The sequence below is a fragment of the Sinohyriopsis cumingii genome, chromosome 6 (assembly GCF_028554795.1).
Source record: "Sinohyriopsis cumingii isolate HCF-2022 chromosome 6, ASM2855479v2, whole genome shotgun sequence".
Classification (NCBI taxonomy): domain Eukaryota; kingdom Metazoa; phylum Mollusca; class Bivalvia; order Unionida; family Unionidae; genus Sinohyriopsis; species Sinohyriopsis cumingii.
In genome coordinates, this window is record NC_142966.1 from 106,475,524 (window position 1) to 106,498,534 (window position 23,011).

General features: G+C 35.4%; 1 protein-coding gene across 3 annotated transcripts in view; it reads left to right on the forward strand.

The window, feature by feature from the left end:
* Window positions 1–21,491, forward strand: part of LOC149797652 (protocadherin-11 Y-linked-like) — a 36,489-nt gene extending 14,998 nt beyond the window's left edge. For 2 of the 3 annotated variants that reach the window (XM_089962558.1, XM_089962557.1), the window contains exons 3-4: window positions 11,106–14,067; window positions 20,064–21,491. In XM_089962558.1, coding sequence (XP_089818684.1) covers window positions 11,311–14,067; window positions 20,064–20,258 — 2,952 coding nt within the window. In that variant the 5' untranslated portion in view covers window positions 11,106–11,310 and the 3' untranslated portion in view covers window positions 20,259–21,491. Of the gene's footprint in view, window positions 1–922; window positions 1,061–11,105; window positions 14,068–20,063 lie in introns of those variants that run through there. The other variant, XM_089962559.1, reaches the window with a different exon arrangement.
* The last annotated feature ends 1,520 nt before the right edge of the window (window positions 21,492–23,011 follow it).

Below are 23,011 nucleotides of genomic sequence, written 5' to 3' on the forward strand. Positions count from 1 at the left end.
ATTGGATAATGGTAATGATGATGATAATATAATTCTCATTGGATAATGTAATGATGATGACAATACAATTCTCAATCGATAATCATTATAATAGTAACCAGGACATTCAGAAGGCAAACGTTTTTCTAGATATTAAAAAATATATTGCCGGAAGCTAACAAACGTCTCCTTCATTTTTATATATATGACGAAGGTGAGATAAGATTATTAGTATGTACCATTTTTACATATTGTTCTAAGACCATGATGAAGACCATGTTGGCTCAAATATAAATTCACGTCACACTTTTTATTTATATATATAGTTACTAATGTTGAAAAAAGCTTCAATGATTTTCATGGAGTTCGCTGACCTATTTTGATAACTTCCTTCTTTGTTAGTGACTTGAATGATTTTCTAGTTTATTAAACCTGAACCGGATCCCTGGTCTAAAGCGTTCACCTTAGTTTACAGATCACCGCCATCTCACCCTGCGTGGGTTTGAGTCTTGGGCTCGGCCAATGTGGATACGTGAGAAAGTTGCCAGTAGCTTTTCGTGGATCGGTATTTTTTCATAGGTTTTGCCGGGTTCTGGTTCTTCCTCCACCTGTATTACTGGCTGCTACGTATGTCCTATCTTATGTTGAAATGTGGCGTTAAACTCTTCAACAACAACATTAAACCTAATAATGCAAACTAGTATTCTACCTACAGACAGTGTACATAACTATTTACATGCATACCATCCCTTATCTACCCAACAAAGAGTTTGTGGTTACATGGCACTTCACACATATGCATGACAAAGACGTGTGGAGCGAACAATAAAAGGAGTGTTGGAGTGTAATCAAAGACATTGGCCAATATAGTGCGATCTTTATCTCCAACCTACACGGAAAGACAGCTCAGAGCTTTATTTTGATGATCTCACCAACTCTACAGGGTTGTTTGGCTAGCTACTTTACTGAATAATATAGCTGAGTGGTCTCTTGTAAAGGCATCTTGCAAAATATACACTAAGTGCAAAATATTTACATGCTGCGAGGAGATGTACGAAACTGGATTGATGGATTCTGTTTTGTAAATATAATTTTTTAAAATTTATCCAGATAACCGGAAAAAAATTTCTTATTCATTCTAGAATCAATATGTTACAATTTAATTAGTGGACTACAGGTGGTTCTAATAAGGGAAATTTATTACGGATGCTACGATATAAAAGTATCATTATTATTTTGTTTATATATGTGCTACATTTTGCTTTGATTTATTTTAACCTTGGAAGTAAATATGTGTTCTAGCTGGCAACAATTATTTATATAAAAGTTGCCTGGGTACAATTTTTAAAGATTTCTATCACTTTGTACTAAAAATGCGACTGTATGTCTAACACTCCCATAGTATTCAAACTCCACTATTATAATTACGGTCAAGTAGTAATATCTTAATGTAACATGATTTTTATCAGCTATAAGATGCATAGTGATCACCGTTAAGGGCCATGATTTTAAGATACATGTTGTTGACATATGTAGCTATGGCAACAATAAGAAAACACGCATGAGCAGAATAACGATTTATTATGTCTTTCAGTTTTATATCACAGTGTACACAATTTTGTGTATGAGTTTTGAGAGTTTTCCGCGGATTAATATTGAATGTTGTTTTGGTTTATTGCAAAAATCAATCAGGTGAACATTATGAATAATGGTTTTATTATATTATTGTTGTTGTTGTTTAATAAGATACATTACTGCGTAATCACTAAATATCTCACTACATTCTGGTAAGTCGACTTAAATTGCAAACTGCATGGGCCCAGATTTCACATCCTATAATGTACGGATATATGTGGGTCTGTGCATTTTATTAGGAGTAATCAGTGGAATAAACAACATTGGCCCAATCTGCGGTCACATTATGCAATGACAGATCAGGATCTATATGGTTTGCAGTTGGACATTCAGTAAATGAGAATTCAGGCAGGGAAATAACATTACCCTTGCTGTAAAGAGATTTGTTGTAGTCATTAGGGGCACTTTTTCAAAAATTCCCAACAAGGGATATTTGAATAAAAAAGAAAAAAAAATCATTTGGGTGTATACTTATATACTAAGTATATAGTTTATGATTTTAAATTAGTCAGAAACTTTTATTCAAATAAAATTACAAAAGAAAGAACGCAATGCAATTATCAGTTGTTCTTTTTTAAAAAAAAAAAAAAAGAATATATATATTTATACATGTATGTTGTTCAGTGTTTGTTTTACTTCTTCGGTATATGTTAAAATTGAATCCTAACATATTGTATATAAGATATTCATCGTATTTTTTGTTGTTGCCATTGATAAATTGGAATGAAAAGATTATGTTTTCATCTGTTAATGTATCCCTTGCCATGCAAACCTAGCATAGCACACATTTAATTTTGGTCCTTGTGGTATTAAGTCAGAAAAGCAGCCTTTAATGAATACAGTCCACTGAACTTCTGGCTAAGTTCATGATTAAGGGTAGTATGAACCATTTAGTCCCAGGTTGCTTCTTTAATAAAAAAATTTCAGTAATTAGAGAGTGTGACAATTTATGCAACGATGTACCACCATCATGTTCACACTGGAATAATAACAAATAAAATACCTTTTCGAGATGCACAATTAAAACAGTATATAATAGTGACATTTTATGATTTAAAAAAAATAAAACACTTCAACCTAAAACAGTTTTCATATGAAGCAGTCTGACATACACAACTCTGGTCATTTACAATTTAATGATAGTATAGGACTGTTTTTATTTGGCCATCATTCTGACTTTATGCATGATGGACAGTCAGCGGCTGAGGTTTACAACATTGACCACAGACCTTGGCATGCCTCTGGAAAGTATTGAAATTTACTAAACTCTTCGACACACATTAAGGGTTTTGTTTGTTAATTAGTTTTATCTCTGCCTACATATGGGCAGGAAACTACTCAAGCGGTCCTTTCAAAATTTCAAAATTATGTTTTTGTTTTGTTGAGAAGCAGGTGATTAATGACGAATTAAGAATTAAGAAATAGTGTCATTGGCTGGATCTGGCACTTGCAAAAGTACATCTAAGAGACACGAAATCTTTAATATATCAAGAATGCCACGACCAAATGGGAATATAAAAATTATTACAAGTGAAACCATTCTTTAAACAGTTTCCTTGCAGTCTTTGATGGCAGATTGAATTTACTTTCTGGTTTCTTGTTAATCATTATTTTGTTGCATCCACATGTGGATTAACAATAAAAGAGGACTCAGTTTTTAAACAAAATGCAAAGACAATTTGTAGTTGATAACTGTACAACAATACTAAAGAAATACATATCTGTATATATGGTGTGTTCTTTTATATCCTTTTCTTCATTACTTGGAGACATTGTACAGCCTCCCAAAATAATTTTAGTAGCAAGTTTCAAACTGAATCTAAATTAAGAAAAACAGAACAACAATAAACCTTACTTTTATACATTTTAGCTGTATTACAATAAAGAGTTTTTATTTTTATGTCTAATTGTGATTATAGACGAACAACTACTCCATCTAACGGTAGGACATTCTCTTTTACTTATTTCTTTAAAAATTAATTAAAGAACAATTTACAGACACAAATTCAAAAAACAAAATTTTGGGAAAATAATGTTTTGTTAGTGACCCCTAATGGAGTTCTGCTTCCTTTATCAGTTTATCAGACACATGGGAGTTTAAGTTGACAAAACTCATCTGTAACTTTTTTTCATGTTAATGTTTAAGACACGAGTACATAAAATAGCGAGCTTGTCTTGATTTATTCATGGGTCAAGCCCATCTATCAAGATTCTAAATAATGTTATAACTGTACATTTCTTCACTATATTTACAATGCCGTCTATGGGGACACTAATGAGACTGTGTACACCTCTCTTTTGTCAAATTTATTAGATAATTTTTAAATCGCCTCTTTAATGCTGCACCAGTCAATTTATAATCAACGGTCGTTTGAAGCCGTTTACTTATATCACTGGTCAACAGTGAAATCATTACTGACTTGAAAAGGCCCTAATCTGTAGTATTTTGGTGTGCCGAACACGAATATAACCGTGAAAAATTTGTATTGGCTCTCGTTTTGAAGATATTCATATACCTCATTTTCTATGTTTCACTGTGTAAATTTCTCCAGTAGGACTGCAGCAACATCCGGAATAATGATGTAACATTGCATAATACCATCATGCTCACATCATCCACAGTTGATTGCATCATTTTCTGATGCAATGCAATACTAATGCCATGCGGCTGCTGAAGTAAGTTGACGTCAGCAGTGTACTATACATGTGTAGGCCTATTATACTAATGCCAGGCGGCTGCTGAAGCTGACGTAAGCAGTGTACTATATAAAGCCCAATCAGATAGGTTCAGCATTTAAAATATTTTAGACGTTGTGCGAGACAGTTCAAGCTACTGTTACATAAAACTTATTATTTTATCCATTTACGTACAATAAAGAACAGTAATGCCTCGAAAGTGTGTTAATACCGCGGACAATTTTTGCTATATTTGTGGGGAAGTGACATTTGCCAACCAGAAGAAAAGTATCAATTCTCAAGTGAAGAAGGCATATCATCTTTACTTCGGATGCAAGGTTGGTGACCAAGACAAGCCTTGGGCTCCGCATATATGCTGTGCTACATGTACAACACAGCTTTCACAGTGGTTGAATTGCAAAAGGTCATCAATGCCGTTTGCAGTCCCAATGGTGTGGAGAGAGCCAAGCAACCACCTAAATGACTGTTACTTCTGCTTGGTTCCTCCTCTTTCCGGCGGAATAACGAAGCGAAAGAAGTCGAGAATAGTCTACCCAAACATTCCGTCTGCATTGAGACCAGTTCCACATGGTGAGGGACTTCCTATTCCAGAACCTCCAGCAGAATATTCTCTTGATTCATCTGACGAAGACAAAGGTGAGTCGACCTGTTCTTCTCCTGGTCCATCAGCATGCAGTGATCCAGATTTTCACTGTGGTGCATCATCAACCCCACACAGAATAACACAGGAAGAACTAAATGACCTGATTCGTGATTTGGACTTATCAAAGAACAAGGCAGAATTGCTAGGATCAAGACTCCAACAATGGAATCTTCTAGAAGAAGATGTCACAATTACTGCATATCGAAAGCGCCACCAGCAATTGGAGCCTTTCTTCAGAAAGGAAAGTAATCTGATATTCTGTTCCGATATTGAGGGCCTCATGAATGCTTTAAAAATCACTCATGACCCACAAGAATGGAGACTATTTGTGGACTCTTCGAAACTGAGTCTCAAGGCTGTGCTTTTGCACAATGGAAACATTCTTCCATCTATTCCAGTAGCGTATGCTGTCCACATGAAAGAGACATACGATAACTTAAGGCAGCTACTGAATTCCATTGAGTATAACAAGTACAGCTGGCACCTCTGTGGTGATTTGAAGGTAGTTGCCCTTTTAATGGGACTGCAGCAAGGATATACAAAATACATGTGTTTCTTATGCGAGTGGGATAGCCGAGCAAGGGAAATGCACTACATGAGGAAGGAATGGACTCACAGGCAGAATGTAGCCATTGGAGAGAAGAATATCCAACACCCAGCTCTGGTTGAGGCTCAGAAAATCTTGCTACCACCCCTTCACATCAAACTAGGTTTGATGAAGAACTTCGTGAAAGCCATTGACCGGACTTTGCCAGCATTCCGATACCTGCATGAAAAATTCCCTCGACTCAGCGAAGCAAAGATTAAAGAGGGAGTTTTTGTGGGTCCTCAGATTCGAGAGCTTTTCAAAGATGACCGGTTCAACAACTTGCTGGAAGGTGACGCGAAACAAGCATGGGATGCTTTTCGCCTAGTTTCTACAAACTTCCTCGGAAATGTTAGGGCAGAAAACTATAAGGAACTAGTAGAAGACATGTTGATGAAGTATAAGAAACTTGGCTGCAATATGTCTCTAAAGATTCACTTCCTTCATTCCCATTTGGATTTCTTTCCTAGCAACTGTGGTATTGTTAGTGATGAACACGGCGAACGTTTTCATCAAGATATCGCAACAATGGAACAAAGATACCAGGGAAAATGGTCCACTACAATGCTGGCTGACTACTGCTGGACACTCCTCAGAGATGCTCCCGAACAGCTGTACAAGAGACAGGCGAAGAAATCTAAGATGTAGTCAATGACTTGATTTTTTATAGGTAGGCTATTACAGTTGACCTTTTACTATTGGAATGCATTTCGTTATGTAAACATTAATTTCTTGCAGATTACAAAAAAACTAGAGCCAATTTTGCAATTTGACTGTCATATTCGTGTTCAGCACATAAAAATTGATAAGAATTGACTAATTTTATTTCAGTAACATGACTTTTGTAAAAATTTGTTGTCCAGTGTATTCTACCAGAAATACCAAAGTTCAGAAGGTTTTTAAGACAGTAATCTTCCAAGAATAAAGACTGTTATAATTGGTAAAATTACACTTCATATAGTGAAAGAATTCATGTTTTTCAGGAGTCAGACAAATGTAGCAAAATTCGCAGGACAGAGTAAATTGACTCAGTAAGCCTGATAATTATTTCATTTATTTAAAAATACACGTAAGCTTCAACTTGCAATGAAAATATTTTGAGGGCATGGCTATTTTTTCAAGATCACAGTAACTCAAGATCAGCAGTTTTTATTACTGGTATCATACCATGTTTTTGTTGCTTCAGTACAGTGGCCCCTCTATATAAGGCACATTAATGTAACATGGCCTTTGTTCTATCAGGCACCTTAGTACAAAACGGTCCCTATGGCTATAAAGTACCTTAGTATAACATGGTCCCTTTTGTTTTATAATACCTTAGTATGACATAGTCCCATTTACTCTAAGGCCATTTAGGATAATATGGTCCTATTTATAAGCACATTTGTATAACAATCTCCATTTTATATGACACCTTAATACGTGTAGAACATCGTTGCTCTACTATTCGGAATTGTTGCATAACGCGCTCGCCTTTATAAAGCACTTAAGTATAACGTAGTTCCTTTTGAAAGAATAACATAGTTCCTTTTGAAAGACACCTTTCTAAAACAAGACCATATTATACGAAACCTTAATACATGTAAAACATGGTCCCAATTACTTTAAAGCACTTTATAATAACGTAGTCCCATTTACCATAAGGCACTTTAGTAAAATATGCTCCCGTTTATTATAAGGTACCTTAGCAAAACAAGAACCGTTTGTCCATATAGGACTTAAATATAACATAGGCCCATTTACTATAAGACACCTGAATATAACATGGTCCCATTTATTGTAAAGCACATTAATATAAGTTGGTCCCATTTAATATAATGCACCTTAGTATAACATGGTCCCATTCGCTCTAAGGTACCTTAGTGTAAGATGGTCTAATTTACTGTAAGACACCTTAGTTGGTCTCTTTTACTGTAAGGGACCTTTGTATAACATGGTCCCATTTACTATAAGGCACCTCAGCATAGCATGGTCCATTTGCTCTAGGACACCTTAGAATAATTTTGGTCCCATTTACTATAAGGCACACTAGTATAACATTTTCTCATTTACTCTAAGGCACCATAGTTATAACATGGTCCCAGATAATGTAAGGTACCTTAGTATATTTTGGTCCCATTTACTATAAGGCACGTAAGCATAGCACGGTCCCGTTTACTACAAGGCATCTTAGTATAAAATAGTCCCAATTATTATAAGTCACCTTAGTATAACAAGGTCTCATTTTCTCTACGGCAAATAAGTATAACATGGTCCTATTTACTGTAAGGCAACTTAGTATATTTTGGACACATTTAGTATAGGGCACTGTAGCGTTCCAAGCTTTACGTCTGCACAAGGTCAGTTTTGACTAGATGTCAACTTGGGATTTTTATCACAAGACAGGAAAGACCACAAAGACCGAATTGGACCAACATTGACAACGGGTTACAAACCCGGACGAAGTAAGCGTCAACCACAATCACCAAAATTAACAATATATTAATAATCCAAAATTCACTAAACGTGATATTAAAACATTTTACAGTTATTGATTGTGCCTAGCAACTCTACAAGTACTTTATGTCTTCATGTATGTATTAAAACATATCCCATTATGTTGACCATTGATACAGACACGAATCACTGAAATTAAATATTTAATGATGAGAAGTATGAAAATTATGTTTAAATGAGCCACACACTACTTATATGTATAAAACCAGAATTTGTCACATGCACCTTAGCATAACATGGTCATATTCACTATGAGCCACTTTAGTATAACATGTTCCTATTCACTATGAGCCACTTTAGTATAACATGGTCCTATTTACTGTAAGGTACTTTAGTATAATATGGCCAGGTTTTAAAAGGTAGATAAAGATATAGATTCCATGATTGTCAAGCTCAATATAAAAAATAATTTTGCATCAGTGTGCATGTCTGTCCGTGTGTCCTTACAAACCTTTGATTACCATTGGTGTTAAATTTTAGATCAACTCTTCCATTGAGTAAATGTACATTATTTACCCTATTATAACCTATATTTACCTGTAACATTGTACACTATTGAAAAGTGTAATAGTTATGCATTCTGCATATGGTTGTTTGGAAGCCAGTTATTGTTTGGATCGCGTTAAATCTCTCTCTTGCCTTTAGTTGGTATTTTCAAAATAGTCATGTGTAATAAGTATACCGAAACCAAAGGGAAATTGCAGTGATAATCTATTACAGTACGTTCTCAATACATGATCTACATAGAACCACATTACAGCTTGACGTCCTTATAATGACGTACATGTTTCAGTACTCCCTCTCAATATGTTGTTCATGGGAACCACACTACAGTTAGACTGTCTTAAAATAAAGTTCATCTTACAAAACACCCTCATTATAACTATGTTCACTGAAACCACTTTATTGTGTGACCTCATTATAATGAAGTACATATTAATATGCTCCGTTATTTTAATGCTGGGCATGGAAACCAAATTGCAGTGAGACTGCCTTATAATGAAGTACATAATGCAGTATTCCCTCATTATAATGCCGTACATGGGAGTCATAGTGTATACTGCCTTATAATGATAAACATTTTATAATTATGATTTTGACGCAACAAATACAAAAGAAAATAATGTGCGCAATTGTCAAAGGGGAGCTTTAAAAGATGCAGATGGTTGGATTCTTTAACAAACATACTAAAACAGTATTGGGGCTACCGATCTTCTTTGCAATAATAAAGGCCTGTGGAACATCACCCTGTATTTTCACCTGTAATTAACTTTATCACTATGATCTGAAAAGGTATGGATTAAATGCTTCTTCAGCATTAACATCAGCTTAAGCCAGAAATCCAGGTATCAGACTGGATGAAATTTACGTCAGACTTAACATGTATCAAATATCTTCATATGAGAATAGACTTTAAAACTAAACTTTTCGTAGTCTTGACAACAGTGATTGGTGATTAATTATGATTGCCGTATATAATTTGTATCAGTCTTCTTAATTTGATTCAGATTGCTTGCATGGTAAAGCAAAACAATCTTGTAAGAGTATGATCTGCCATATCAGGTAGTAAATTGATATATCCATCCCAGTGTAATTTCATATACATGTAATTGGATGCAAAATGGCAAATTGTCACAGGGACGTTTGAATATATATATATATATATATATATATATATATATATATATATATATATATATATATATATATATATGTGTGTGTGTGTGTGTGTGTGTGTGTGTGTGTAGGTATGTATATATGTGGGTGTGTGTGTTCTGTAAACTTGGAATTATATGATCCTGCATTTCTGGAAATGTTATTTGTTTGGATATATTAAATATATTTCAAGATTTGCTTTCCATTCCATTGGCATTAAAAGTAGCAAATCATGGTAAACGTTTATTTCATAGAATGTATAGAATGACAATTTTTACATTTGTTAGTATTGATTTATCGTGCCTGATAATTTATCATCCTAGCACGTGGACTGGTACCAAACTTAGTCATGGCCAATGATCGTTTCTACGAGGGTAGTCTTACTCTGATCTGGGCTCAAGGGATTAAATATCGAAGCCCATTGATATATATATATATATATATATATATATATATATATATATATATATATATATATATATATATATATATATATATATATATATATATATATATATATATATATATATATATAATTTCCTTCTTTAGTCTAACTTCAAACGACATTGATCTTCAACTGGCATGACATAATCTACCAGCAGATCTTGGTCTATGCATTTTGTTAACATTAATCAGTAGGACACACAAAATAGATTCTGATCTGTCAGACCATTATGGGACGGTTTATAAAGGTTTATATATTATTTTCAATTAGACTCGACTTATAAGCAATTACATATTATAAAAACATGTGTTTTCACAACCTAAATACATATTTTGGTTTTGAGGTCATCAGGCGAATAGATAATCTGAACATGGTTGTCAATTTCTGTCCAGTCACAGAAAAAATACTTTGAATGAAATGAACACAATTTATGGATGAAAAACATTTTGGAATTTGTTATATCAATGAAATACAACTTAACAATCAGTGATGTGGTTGAAATTATCACACTTAGTGTGAACTTCACGGTCATAATTTATGAAGTTACATGCAATTAGAATGTACAGGTGAGAAGATTCTGGTTATAATGGTACAGCTCAAGGAAGATCAAAGAGGTGAAGGTTTGATTTGCTTAAGCAAGAAGGTAACGTCAGACTTATCGTATAAACCTCTTCAAAGAAGAATACTTTGTGTATAGTCTAACTGATTGTATCATAGACCCATTAATTGGCAATGTTCTGTATGAAAGAGTGACAGCTAGGGCAAGAACCGTAAAGCTTACCACATATATTCGCATTTAAGTCGGATCCAACTCCGATCTTTCATCACATAATGTTATAGCAGATCAGGTCTGTTCTACTCATTACCTTAACAGTCTGCATATATTTATGTTTGATGATAAAAAGTAGTCAGTCTGATAAGTTAACTCAATGCAAAAGAATTATACAATGAATTTTGTTCTTCTTCAGGTTGGTAAGCAAGGAAGGGAGGCTGTAAACCCCATAACTCAGACTGGCCTAACGCTTTCTGTATCTTAATCACTACAACTTGCTGGATCACTGATATGTCTGAATATCTTCAGACATGAACACTAAATACTGTCTTATAAACAGTAGCAGAGTTTGATGGGGGTCTGTTGTACATTATCTACACCACATGACATAACCAACAAATATGTTTATCACGATCATTCTGAAACCTTTGGTGGTCTGGAGTGTATTGTCACTTTCCTTTGTAAAATGTGTTCATGGAAATCTAGTCTACACTCTGCAGGAGGAGCTGCCGGGGATTACCATCCTTGGAAATGTAGCGCGTGATTCAGGTCTTCGAAATCAGACAGGTATTACACAGAGGATTTTCCAGAGTTTTCAGTATGTTCTGATCACATCTGGACACTTGGAGCTGTCTAGAATTTTTGAAGTTGAACCGAGTACATCAGTCTTGAAAGCCAAAGGAACCATAGATCGTGAGCTGTTGTGTCCAAATTATGATATTTGTCTTCTTTCATTCAAAGTTGGTGCAAACTCAGTTACAGTAGGATTCTATAAAATCATAAATATCACCGTTAATGTGACTGATGTTAATGATAATGTACCAACCTTTCCTCTCAGTTTAGTGGAACTCACAATTCAAGAGAACACACCAATAAACGAGTCCTTTCCATTGGATGTTGTGGCTACAGATCACGATGCTGGAATGAACTCAGTCCAGAGATACCAAATACTTCCAGATAGCGGAACGTTTGGATTAGAAGTTAATTATGAAGAAGGTGGACCACATTTTCTTAGCCTGGTTAACAAACAGTTACTAGACAGGGAAACACAGGAATTTTACCAAATCTATGTTATTGCTCTTGACGGAGGAACGCCTCCAAAGACTGGTATATTAACAATAAATATTACGGTCACTGATGTCAACGACAATCGCCCCAGATTTTCCCAAGACCCCTATTACATTACAATAGACGAACACGTAACCATCAATTCTGTTATTTTACGGGTGAATGCAACAGATCGCGATGCAGGTAAAAATGGTAAAGTTACGTATTCCCTTACATTAACAGATCCACCATCTATGGCATCATTTATTGCACTAGATACTTTCACAGGGGAGATAAAGTTGTTAAATACACTTATATATAATCCGACACTTGTATACAAAGCATATATTCATGCACAAGACAGTGGTTCACCAGTTAAAAGTGTTCGGACAGTTGTGCTGATATATGTACGACACAGTACCAAAATTGCACCAGTCATTAATGTCAACTTTTTGTTCTCAGGACAACTTTCAGAAAATGCTTTGGTAAATGCAACTGTAGTTTACATTGATGTAACATATGCTGATCGGCTCCTACATGCACAAGGGAAATGTACATGTAACCCTTGTGGCACATTTGAGATTAGACAACTTGGGACAGATGCCTATACACTTAATGTTGGCAAAGAATTGGACAGAGAAACAATATTGACGTACAACGTGACCATCACATGTTCCGATAGCGAAACCCCTTCTCTTGATACCAGCAAAAGCTTCTTTATTGAGATAAAAGATGAGAATGACAACGCACCTGTGTTTGAACAGGCAGCTTATATAATAAATGTTACAGAAAACAATGCTCCTGGGGCAAACCTGCTCCAAGTTAAAGCCACAGATGCTGATGTGGGTGCAAATGGAGCAATTCAGTACACTATCGGATCTGATTTAGGAAACACCGGCTTCACAATCGGACCAAAAGATGGTATGATTCGTGTAAACATTCAGTTGGATAGAGAGACCCAGGCTCAGTATTCTTTCTTTGCTTGTGCCCATGACAGTGGCCAAGACAAACAGCTGACATCCTCGACCCTTGTTACAATACATGTTTTGGATCTCAATGATGTGTACCCAACATTTAATCAAAGCAGCTATACAATGTCTCTTATGGAAAACGAAAACTCTTCTGAACCAATCTATATCGGACAAGTGTTTGCGGTAGACACTGATGAGGGAGAGAATGGGAGGCTTTCATATTTAATACCAGCAGATTATGAATTTCTACCTTTTAGAATCCTACAAAATGGCATCATTATTGTAACAGATTCACTGGACAGAGAAAAGATTAGTAACTATACATTTGAAGTCATAGCTTATGACCATGGAAATGTTCCAAAGAGTAGTACTGTTTCTGTGACTGTAAACGTTTGTGATATAAATGATAATGAGCCAATATTTGTATATCCATCATATGACAATAACACTATTAGGATAGAAATGTCCACTAAACCAAACACTATAATTGCTACAATCATTGCCAGCGACAGTGATATTGGAAACAATAAAAAACTGTCATATGCTATTGAAGCTGGCAATACACATCGGATTTTCCAGGTAAATAAAAATACTGGAGACATTATGCTTAGTACAATTGTCCTAGAGTCCTACCTGGGATCTCATGATTTGACAGTTTCTGCTAAAGACCACGGTGACCCTGAACGTTGCAACCGGACAGTATTGAATGTGGTATTTTTTAAATCAAATATTACTACACCATTGGCAAGTTCTGACCTTCCTACGACAGGGCAAACTATAGTGATTGTCATTTCGATCTCCTGTGTAACTTTTGTTCTATCGGTCGTAATTATTATTGTAATTTGCCTCATCAGAAATACTAATAAGGACAAACATGTATACAGTCCCAGAATTTATGAAGAACAAAAGATGATCAATTCTTCTACTAGTGATAGTAAAAGATTCAATGTATTCCATAGATCAGGAGAAGAAATGATTCCCATGGCGAAAGGCTTTGAAAACAAAGGCAAGGAAAAGGACATGAGTTTTCTTGGAGACGATATGGATGGCTTTAATTCCTCCTCATTAGCTGATACATCATTTTACAACACAGCCATGTCTACTTTCAAGTCCTCGCAGAAACATCTTACACAAACCCAGGTACACTCATAAACAGCCGTTTATTTTTAACTTTACTAACTCAAATGTTTTCTTTTCTAATATATCTTTATTTGTACAATCGTTAAAATGTAACTAGTTTCGAGAAGTGCATTACACATATGATATGTACCCATATCTCAACTTCTAATTTGTGGGTAATAAATTGATGGGTTGTTAATCTCACCCGTGTCAAACTATTGAGTACACCTGGCAACTTATTTGTGCAGATATCTCTCTATTGTAGCTTTTTGTTTTGAAAACAAATAAGCAGCGCATGAATTAAGATATGTTTACAGTTTGCTTCTATGTAATAACTTTAATTGTTTTTAAAAACGAAATTGGAGAAATATGAATATATCCCATTTAAAGTTGTGCAAGTTTGTTTTCGATAAATGTAAATACGGACTTATATATACGTATCTGTAAAAAAGCCATTAAACACATATTTTTTTAGATAAAATATATCAAAATAGTTCTAAAAATTAATGAAAAAAGTATTAATTGTTTTGTAAATATCTACACTAATAAAACATTAAAAGCATGAAAATTTACATTTTCAGGCTTTATTATTGAGAGCGGGAAGTTTCTTTAAATCATAAATATTTCAAGGAAAATTGGTGGTTATTCAAACAAATTTGATAATAACACTTATAAAAGACAATTTTAATATCAGTGATATCTTATCCGATGATAATACATAGCTGGTACTATACAGGAGGAATATATTGACCCAACGAGGGAAATTCTGTCCTCCCATTTAATGAACATCCGATTCTTCCAGAACAGTGAATAAACCATTACGTAAGCGCCACATACACTAGTCCAATACATATTTTTGGTATATCAAAACCTGTTTGATGGGGCTTTATTTAGGATTTTAAGACGTAAATCAGAACGTGTTTACAGGTTTAATCAATTTACGTTTCTTACCTGTAAATGTCAGTAGATTATATTTGTTGTTCCATCTGTAATCAATAACACAATTTCTGTGCTGTAAGGCTAGGTATATTAATTAAATTTCCCCCTCCTTATATTTTTGCAGTCTATGGACTTACCAACCAATTATTACCTGTAACATGAAGTGTGACAATTTTTTTACGCTGTAAGCAGGTCGCACATCAATCTTTATTTGCATCGATTGTAGTGTGTTTGTCAAAATCTCAGGTTCATTTTACTTTTTATTTCGAATAACCTTCAACGATAGATTCACTTATATTAGCAGTCTTAAACTACTGTTTATTTGCCACGTCCTTAATAATCCCATCCTTAGAAAAGTCCGGTTAACTTATACTAGTCTTTATGTCTCGAAAGTTTTGCATCGCTTCATTTAATAAAATGTTTTTAATGAATCACTCACGCAATAACGTCTTTTTACTGAGTAATTATATTATAGTAGACTTACTCAATGGTTCAAATGGTTCTTTCAATGTACTTGTACATGAATGCTTCTTTCAACATATTTATATCATGTAAAATGTGTAAGTAAGGTGTGAGTAAGTGTGAAAACGGACCATCTCCTTGGGACATATACCGGGCATGCTGATCCTGTTCACTCTGTAAGAGAACAAAGAGCTGTCCATTTGTAGCATATGGTCCGATGAGATATATCATCTCTCCGAAAGTTGACAAAAACGTGGAAGAACGTGTCCTCATCTTTGTCAGGCTTAGCCGGGTACTCTGACTTTGAATCCTTCAGGTATAAGAGAAAGATTAGCTAAGTCCCTTCGAAGATTCCTATGATTAGTTGGCCCTATCCTAGGGGAATGCATAATCGGGTGAAGAGTGACTGGTACCCTCTCCATACGGGTGAAGAAGTATCGTCCCCATTCATTCAGAGCTGAGTGCGAATCGCGCCCTTCGAAAGGAAGGACCATCCCCATATCACGTCAAAATGGGCAGAACACGAGTCGGTTGACCCACAGCTCGGTGGAGGTTGATTGTGAGTCGATTTCCTCCACGCCATGTCACCTACCGTCAATGGAGGAGCTGTACCCTTCAAGCAGCAATGACCAGTTGTTGACGACGCGATATAGGCCGCTGGAGGAGTGCTCAGATCTAAGTTCATCAGATTTTGATAGATCTTACTACAGATCTCACTCGCCTGCTGAGTCCTTGCCAGATGACCGCTAATCTTCCTCTCTCAAGACTTCCTTTCTCTAGACTAAATTTAATCACACGGGGGACTTGGAATTTGATCACTGACACCATTGCAGGAGGTCGGATCGGCATCAGCCTTTTCTATCATTCCTATTAATCTCTATGAGATGTGTGACCTTCCTCCTCAGGGATGTGGCTGACGCTTTCCATACATGCAGCCGTGGACGTTTGTACCTGATCTACATAGAACTGAGGTCTACCTGCGAACTGTAGACCTATTTCAAAATAGAGGGAGGGGCTTAGACCTTTCCTAGGACGCTATAGCGAACTGCCATATATCACGAACTAAGACCACTAATCAGATAAGTTTTATTCTCCAGTTCAGCTTTCTTCTCCTGCTAAGTCTCCTCTGATCCATGCTGACACTGACTCACACTGTCTTGCATCCGAAGAGGGAGAGATTGCAAGATAAGGATTTCTTTTCTGTCTTTTTTGAAGACAACGAGGATGAACCAGAGAAGTCCAGCGTCGTGTTCCCTCCATTTGGGTCACCTACCCTTTCTCAACATTCGGTTATGAAAGCCGAGGACAGGGAATCCTGTTCATTTGATAAGGTGATGAATGTAGTTTACCGCCTCTTACCTAACGATATGTGTCCTAAACCTTCACGATTTGTGACTCCGAAAAACAAAATACTGGTTTAGAGAAACTCTCCGGATCAAACTGACGTCTAAATTGCTTGTTCCTTCCTCACTCAGTTATGATCAGTGAGCTTTCTCAAACGTTTAGCAATGGAGAAGCCTTTGCTAGAGAACGTAGTGGTGGTCTATCTGCCTCTACTTTACGACCCCTGGTAGCTGCTTTTATCTACAAAGTTCATATTGTTTTCTAGCACAATAAAATTCCCACTTTAGATGCGGAGCTATCCTTCTAGTGTAAACACTGGAATCATTAGAAAAAAGACTAGGTTATTAATAACTGTAGCATATCATGCTGAACGTTTCAGCATCTTCGTTCAGTATGATGAAGGAAGAATCCCTGTCACCAATGGCTCTAAATCATCTGCTGGAAGATATGTTAATAACTTTAAGGCAGGCGCTGTACTTGTTCATGGCCCTGTCAGTGGAGCTTCTCCACCTCTGTAGGGATGTTGTACTGAATTCTTCCAAGTCATTATTACACCACAGTAAGATACTACTGAGGCCTGCAAACCACCGAGGGATGAGATTTTTGGAGGGCTCATCCTCTCTGTGGCTAGCTTGACTGTGAAGAACCTTCAACACTAGTCCCTTGCATCCACGCCCAAGGTACGGAATCATCCTTAACACTCTCAGAACCCGACGGCTAACTTATTTAAAGCCGTGAGCCCTAGTCGGGAGGTGGGCGCAATAAGTGCACACCATAAAGGCCCAGGACAGGAGTTCGCTGAGACTTTACTCTTTCTTACAAATAATTATGGGCATCCCTAGGTGCTCATTCCCCCTTTCAAATACCATACCTGAGACCTTTCTACCGTAAGAGATTGTTAACGGCTTCGGTTCCATGCTCCATATTCTCTATCAAGGTCCGTGATTTGTTTCTGTTAGATATGGGACCCAATTAAAGAACTAAATTCATTTCTTTCTCCGGAAGGGCGCAGTAAAGAGGATGTGAACAGAGATATCTCTCGTTTACTATTCCCGGATTTTCCTGGTTTCCACAAAAAGGGAGACTTCTGGTAGCTTATATTCATTTTGTAGTGCCATTTATGCTTCAGTAAAACAAGAACAGAACATGTACTTGCATACGAAAGGCCATTTTATGGAGAGATATTTGTACAATATGCGAACTAATTTTGAAATGAGTTCCTTAAGAGTAGCTGTTACTAACTCCTATTTGTTTATCAAATTTACAGATTTGAGTTTTTCTTTAAATAAACATTTGCCGACGATTGTAAGGAATTGTGGACGTATCCCCACTATTAATAGTTAACCAGACAAGACACAAATAGACCAGTATTGGAAGTTTTATGATAAAGTTAGCAAATAAATATAGGGATGCCCTTGCTGTTCACATTGTGCATTATCCAGAACAACATTAATCATCAAACCGATATTGGTTAGTTATTCCTTATTCCGATTCAATAGCTAACAAGTACTCAGGTCAATAAAGAATAAGAACCTAGTACCCAGTAGAATTAACCATAATTTACATATTATACTGCATATATGAGGTGATTTAAAATTATTTTCTTTTAAAGATTTTTTGGCTTTATTTGTAAACACTGACAGTTTAAAAATATTTAACATAGTGTAAAGATCAATGATAGAGCACTGGACTTGTAATTTGAGTGTTTCGGGTTCGATCCCACCTCAGCCTGGTTTGTCTTAGTGTGTGCTTGGGAAAGCACTTTGCTCCCATTTCCTCAGCACGATTTTCATTAATGAAATGATGATGTTGTTGTTTCATTTGTACTATTGCACATTTTGAGGTCTATATTTGTTATACTTGTATTGCCAAAATCATTAATTTTAGTTAAACAGTGTATGTCCCTTCTGGTCTGACGCACCCTTCTGTGTGCTTTAAGAGGCAACTAATAAAGGCAGAAACCATGTTAACTAAATGGTTATCATCTCAGCCTCGTTGCCAAAAGGATGAGGGTTCAAATCTCACCATTGCACAAGTCTGTATTAGCTGCAGTGTTGTGTCCTTATGCAAAGCACTTTCTTCCAATTGCTTTCTCACTAAATAAGCTACTTGTATCACTGTGCCGTAAAACATCAAATCGAACAAAACGCAAACCTAACCTCTAATGGTACCCTCTCCCCCCAAACATTTTGATAGTCTTTACATCATGATGCACACATCAAGAGTGACCATAAACATGCCAATGTTTCACAAATTTCTTCTAAAAGTTTGATTTTTAAAATCTGTCTATTTTTATCAAACATTGTAACGTTCATTTATTTCTACAAACGTTCCTGATGTATTCTTTATTATTTCCACTTTTTTTAAATCCAAGTTTCTTCTTGCACTTTTATTTAATATTATCTTCTACACGCTCATTTTTAAAGCGCTGGAAATGAAAATGGGCGCAAACAAATTATAACGAGCCTGTGCTCTTTAAAAGGTAACAGAAAAGTGAGAAACGGGAACAAGCTTTTTTAAAATTCAACACGAGTTTATTTCCCTAGAATACAAAAAGAAATATTGTAAAAAAGAACTACGAATTAAATCACAAATACACATGGAATTAAAGACACAAATCATAATAATTTAAAGTCCTGAATACAATTTAGTACAAGTCCAAATTAAATCCAAAACTGAAGGTGTTGATGTGTCTCTTGTAGCTTGTAGAGTGCTGATGTGCCAATAGTCTTTTGTTGAATCACAGTAATATATTTCCAGGTTTGAATTCACTATAAATTTTAGTGAATGTCTCTGTCCAAGAATTTTATCAGAGCAATTTTGTTTTTTCCAGAGAAAATAATAAATCTGGAAACAACTTGATTGTGTTAGAACTTAAAGCACGAATGAAAAATCCTCTCAGTTATCATATTATATAGATCTCAAATGGACCTCAGGTTACAATTTGCTTTGTCTAAAAAGCTATTACCTAATGGAAAATTACCTTCAAGGATGATCCTGATGTTTACCAAATAAAATTGTTAGTTATTATTAGAAACCCGAACCTGGATTATGTCAAATACGCTAAGAAATTCTGAAACCTTGACTTAGACCCAAATAAACATATCTCCTTCCATTACTAATAATTCTGATTTTAGACCCATACACATAGAGAATAATTTAGCTATGTGTTAGTTATTTACAAAGAATAAAAAAGTTATTTAAAAAATAAATAAAAGGAATTTATTACTGTTTGTCAATATCTTCACAAGATCTTTCTGTGCTTGTTGCAGGGTCAGGCACGTCAAAGCACCAGTCAACCTTTCAAAGGCAAACACAGCAGTGAAGGAGAGAGAGATTCCCACAGGGAGGATACATGGGAGATGATTGCAAGTGATAGTGGTTGTGATGGAAGTGATGAGGATGTTAGAAGTAGTACGACAAATTCAAATGAACCAGAGATAAACCACTATGAAACGATTTTTTAGAGGGACTATCCAGTACGTCTATCTTTAGAAGAGAATATAATATTTGTTTCTAAAACGATCTAAATATATTATAAATGTTGGTATTTAATCTTGTTACTGTATCATTAAAAGTTAAGAAATGCAGTTTTCTATTTAAATTGTGATGTAAGGCTCATCAATAGTAGCGTGTGCAAAAAATACATTGCTGTTTGTTTTTGCACCGTTTTCTAATAGCATAGTTTTATAGCAGGATACCATTCGTGATAGCTGTATTGAAATGCCCCAAAAGTTACTTTTACAAGGCCTCCTATTTCATTAAGCTTCATTAAACTGTTCATACAAAACATTTGTTTTACAGGACAAAGCAATGAGTTGCAATTTGAATCTAATTACCGTTGGCAGTGGGGTTATTTCATTCTAGTTTTATTGTTATTCTTGTGTATACTAAATTATGTTATTCAATAAGAGTTTTTAAATAAATTCTTATTCCACAATTGTATCAACACTTCCTCTATTTAAGCTTGTTGTATGGTATAAATTAATAGTCTCTTTAATACTCTTGGAATAATCGTTTCATTCATATATTATATCATGGTTTTCAATTGAATGTTTGTTATCAAGATCTCCAGTCTTAACGTTCTATGGTTTTGAATGGATTAGAATCTTTGTTTCAGGTACGCATGTGATATCTCACAGTGTGAGAAGATAATCCAACATTTTTTGATGATATTAGTTCACTCATTTCTCATAGAAATAGATTTATTATTTGTATGTCAGATAAACGAAAATAAAATACAAAGTTTCCATCTAATCTATATCTCGTTTCCCATGCCTTGGCCCTCAGGATACAGGCAACAAACATAAGCAAAGTCATTTGGATTGCGATGTACTGAGATACAAGGAGACAAATGTAGCTAATGATATCAAAGATGATGTTTAATCATTTGCTTTAACGGAACTAAATAAATGTACTCTTTAGGGATATACAACGCCATTGGCTGGTTGGTCAATGACATGCGTCGATAGAAACATTTGTGAGTGATAGTTGACATCGTTGTTTGTACACCGTTTCAATACACAGATCACTATGTACATGCACAGTGTAAGAATGACCATAAAATCAATTTTGTTAACATATTAACCTGTAACACTTATCCACCGGGTAATCAGGGTTTTCTGTGAATATTGTTGTTGCATACGTGAAATAGAGGAGAGTTAATTGTCTTTATAATCAAGTAAAGAATATGATATGATCGTTGTATCGGTCGTTGGTTCTTGCCGATCTCGAGAAGAATCTTATCTTTTGTCTCATCACATGCTGAATCATTTCTTTTCTTTTTATAAAATGTCATTACTTTGTTTTTCGACCCTGTTATCTGCAGAAAAACACTTTGGATCCTAGAGTAATTGACATATAATGCATGATACTGTTTACCTTTCTCATGTTAGCAGGAAGCTTTAAGTCATTGGCATTTCGCTTGGATCGTTTTATGAAGTTTGTAGCGGAAGCTATCGCTTCTCAGTCCTTCATCGCATATTCTGGGTAATCGTCCATGCAAGTTTTACCCACTGCAAGTCGTCCAATGACATATTCATTCATGTATCCTATCCAGTAAATCAATTCAGATTTAGTGTATCCACCCGTCATATGATCATATATGATTTTTGAGTGAATATCCATTTATCACATAGGTCAAAAATCTTCTTCAAAACGTGTGACAAATGTCAGGTTGAATTTTAACAGTTTGAAAAGGAGAGGAGGAATGCTGTCTTGAGAAAGTATAGGAGTCCTCTGGCTCCTTTCTGAGGTTCCACAAATATATATCGACCGAATTAAATTTTAAGCGTAGATAGGGTAGTAAATTTCAGGCATACCTAATTAACAGATATTGCAACGTGCTGTACCTGGTGTCACAATAATGTGACTGGGTGGGATATCATGCTACATGTCTGTGGCATGATGCCCCAGTGCTAGACATCTCTTTAACATTCTGCAAATTAAGATGAAATATAAATGAAATATGCTGAAAATCCTTACAATATAGGACCACAATGTATTATATATTATTCTATATCCATAGTCAGGTTAGAACTGAAATAAATAATTATTAAATGAGATTTCGAATTCACTTTGAGGACGATAAGATTTGTTCGTGTTCACTAGTTTATTTGTCGATTCCACATGCAACTAGCATAGACCCTGGTCTACGGTCGCATCATGCGCAGGCAGATAAGGAGGGATGTTGTTGTTTTACTGATTACTCCTAGAAAAAAGAGTAGAACATGATCTACCGGCAAATTTTATGTTACGGTCTGAAGTTTGCAGTTCTACACAACTTGTAAGCGAGTACGTAATATATACTGCCAGAGTTTAACCGAAAATTGACATTTAAAAAATGATTAGATATTAAAGATTATATTATATCTGAGAAATTAAGTTCCTTCCTTGTGCCTTCCATGTATCTTGTTATTCGGCCAACCTGTTCAATACGAACCATATACAAAGGATGCAGCCCCAGATCAGATGGGAGAAAATAACACCAACAGTAAGTACTAATGTTGAAACACGCACGGTATTTGAAATGCGAAATTTCGCGGACAAATGTGAAACAAACACGGTGTGGTAAAATGAAAGGTAACAATACTCTATCATCAGATAGTAAATTGTATTACTTGAATCCAATGTGTGAACCCACATATTAGCGTTCGTCTGAAATTTGTATTCTTGGTAACTGTTCTGTTGTTTGACCGAGTCTGAATATATATATATATAT